At 35.9% G+C, this 3,006-nt stretch overlaps 1 protein-coding gene across 1 annotated transcript; it reads right to left on the bottom strand.

Moving 5' to 3' along the window:
* Positions 1 to 866: 866 nt before the first annotated feature.
* LOC126759716 (uncharacterized) lies at positions 867 to 3,006 on the bottom strand. The gene is made up of 3 exons (XM_050474793.1): positions 2,989 to 3,006; positions 1,191 to 1,318; positions 867 to 1,131 (listed from the first exon to the last, which is right to left on the bottom strand). Exons 1-3 carry the CDS (start codon positions 3,004 to 3,006, stop codon positions 867 to 869), a joined length of 411 nt encoding a protein of 136 aa, XP_050330750.1.

The following is a 3,006-nucleotide window of genomic DNA, read 5'->3' as shown; positions in this document are numbered from 1 at the left end:
ACTACCCGTTATAAACTGTAATGCTGAGCTAACTCACACTTCTTCACTACTCAATGAAAGCTCTAATGTTTAGAACACTCATGTGCACTCAATTTGCGGGGACATTTATATAGAGTAGTGTATTGTAAGGAAGTTGGTCAACAAGTTTAACTCTGTGATAATATTTGTGGTTCATGGAAATCATTCACTTTTTTCAAATGTTATGTTATCTTAAGTTGAGTTTCGAAATTGAAATTTCTTAATAATTATTAACTAAAAATTTAAGTCTATAACACTGACAGTAATGAATAAAACTCAGTTTGCACATGGTGCGCGTTTTCGAAAAGTATTCCAAATCATCCTCCAGATGATATATGGTTAATAATATCAGCGTGCACGCCACAACTATTTCCGTTTTTATCTCTCAAAGGAAAAAGTCTTTTCTCACTACTCACGCATGATCTGACAAAAAATGGCTAGCGAAAAAATACCTCTACTTGGATCACGCGTTAATAAGGAACCTTGTGATAGCACATAAAAAAGGTATTTAAGAAAAAACAACATGAAGATCATTATCTGTCGATGATCCACAAAATGACATGGAAACAGAACCGAAGCAGCTTGAGACAATGAACTTTTCAATGATAGACTGAAAAATTGATCTGACAAAACTGATACAACTCCATTGGGAGCTGAGTGGTCATAAAACTTTGAAAAAATTTGTTAAGCAACATTTTATTTAGATTATATTTAGATTAAATTTGTCTTCCCTACTTTACAAACACTAAGTAAATATAGATTTGTGATAATTATTAAAATTTCCATTGTAGAGATTTCCACATAAATTTATTAATTGAACTTGGAAACAACATTTATACCATTTTTCACTATTTACTGCCTTTGGCCAATGATTTTAAAACTTTGGCACTCAGTCCACACTTCTTCGTCATAGGGTCAGTATTGCGACACTTCATCACCTTATAACGCGATTTATAGCCATTTTTATCGGCTGTATATATCGTCATAGTCTCAGTATCGCTCTTCTCGTCATAGGCCGTGTACATGCCCATTATCACCAATTCCTCATTCGCCGTGCCGGGATTCATAATAACGCCAATCTCCTCGCGTGTACTGCCATTCGGCTCCTCCTGTCTAGGTAGAACAAAAGTGGTAGTTAATGTGGTAAAGTTATAGACTTGTTTGCCAGTTACTTGGAACGATAGCCCTCCTTTGTAGGCACCTGACTGTAGTACATGGTCATGAATCCAGGATAAATATAATCCAACATTTGTGTATTTGCGGAGAGCAAAGAGGTGATAAGAATTGATGCTGTCAAAAACTGTATTATGGCAATAGAGTTATAAAAGTTGATTTGTTTAAAAATTCTTACTGCGTAAGATCAGAAATATGTATACAAAGAGATTTTGTGTTATGTGTCTCGAGCTTGAACAATTTTCCTGCCAAAACTGATTAATAATTCGGGGTCAGGTCAGGGGTAATAATATATTTATGTATTGATTATTGGCTCTAAAAGATTACTAAAAATTAGGGAGTGTGTTAAGCTGATAGAATATAAATTGAAACCATCCATGCAAAGCTCGGGTGAAATGCGAATGTGTTGGTAAGCAATATTAGAAAAAATTGCGTGATCCAAACAGTTTGCTGTAGGAAGTACCCCGAGGAATATTTTATATTGTTTTACTACTAATTCTCTATAGCTTTCAAAGGAATAATTAGTTGTCACTAATCTATTTGAGAATTACTCAGTTGTATCAAATCTATCTACAAATAAAGATATTCAGAAAGTTCAACCAAAATGGATAATATTGAAAAAATTACTCTGAAATGCTTTTATCTACAGCTAACTTGTTACGTAATTCAATTAGAAAACGAAAAAGTCCTTGATCAGATCTTTCGATCTAATAATATGAAAAGCAGTACGCTCAGCAAGTATAAAGGAACTGTGGAATGGCATTTCAAGCTCCTTACGAATGAACAAACGAACAGCTGGCAGGATGGGGAGTGTCGTGTCGTAGTGGAGAGAAAACAGACTGCATACATGGCATCGTTACAATCTACTACAACAGGTGCGGGATGGACTAGATACCGAGAGTTAAGAGGGAAGCGAGACGCATTTGCAGACAAAAAAGAGATAGGCAGAAATGCATGAGTATGAAGAGCTCGACAAGCTGGCCGACAGAGGTAATGCTCGAAATTTTACGAAAATATGCGGCAACTAACAGAAGGTTTTAAGACCAGAGCGCCAGCTATCGTGGGATAAGCTTCAATGTCGAATATAAGATTCTATTGAGTTTACTGTGAGAAAGATTAAAGTCCACCGTCAACAAACTGATGAGATTTTATCAGTGTGGCTTTAGCCCTGCAAACTCTGACGTTGAACAATACCAAAAGCACCGTCAGGATCATGAAGGATCTCTCCGAGTCGTTCGATAGCAAGTGAGTTCGATAGCCATTCGTTCCTCTTCTGGAATCTGTTCCTGGAGAAAGTAATACGAGCTGCAGAGCTAAATAGAGAAGACGAAATATCTGCCGTCATCAAATAAACAGTCGACGCAGGGGATGACCTCAACTCCGTTGGAAACATCTGCTGGAGAAGGACGTACTTTCATCTGGGATCTCCAATTGACGCCGAACAGTGAAAAGGAAACTCGGCTATCATCGCCTAGGCGGTGTCTACGCCCATAAAGAAGAAGTAGAAGTACGCTTAAAACTGTAAGTTTAAATATTTGAAAAGTATTCGAAAGAGTTGTCAACTTTTAATAGAATCACTTTCGTTATAAGTTAATATAATAAATATCAAACAATATTTTGATTATTTCTGTCAACTTTTAATATTTAAGAATCCTTGCAATATAAATGTAATTTTATCCATTAATAGTATTAATCCTCTATAATTTAAGGTTTCACCATTAATAGTCTAATTCTAAGCTTCTTCATATGTTGTATCCTTTTTTTGACTGATCGCCAAGAATCTTTTGGATCACTTACCAACTTTACGGACACCAT

The sequence above is a fragment of the Bactrocera neohumeralis genome, chromosome 2 (genome assembly GCF_024586455.1).
Source record: "Bactrocera neohumeralis isolate Rockhampton chromosome 2, APGP_CSIRO_Bneo_wtdbg2-racon-allhic-juicebox.fasta_v2, whole genome shotgun sequence".
In the NCBI taxonomy this organism is placed as follows: Eukaryota; Metazoa; Arthropoda; class Insecta; order Diptera; family Tephritidae; genus Bactrocera; species Bactrocera neohumeralis.
Note: the sequence above shows the minus strand (reverse complement) of the source record. Positions and strands in the feature narration are given on the sequence as shown.

Coding starts and splice junctions, on each gene's coding strand:
- LOC126759716 (XM_050474793.1), bottom strand. Junction 1,132..1,190: donor AAGGAGGGCTATCGTTCCAA/GTAACTGGCAAA, acceptor TGTTCTACCTAG/ACAGGAGGAGCCGAATGGCA.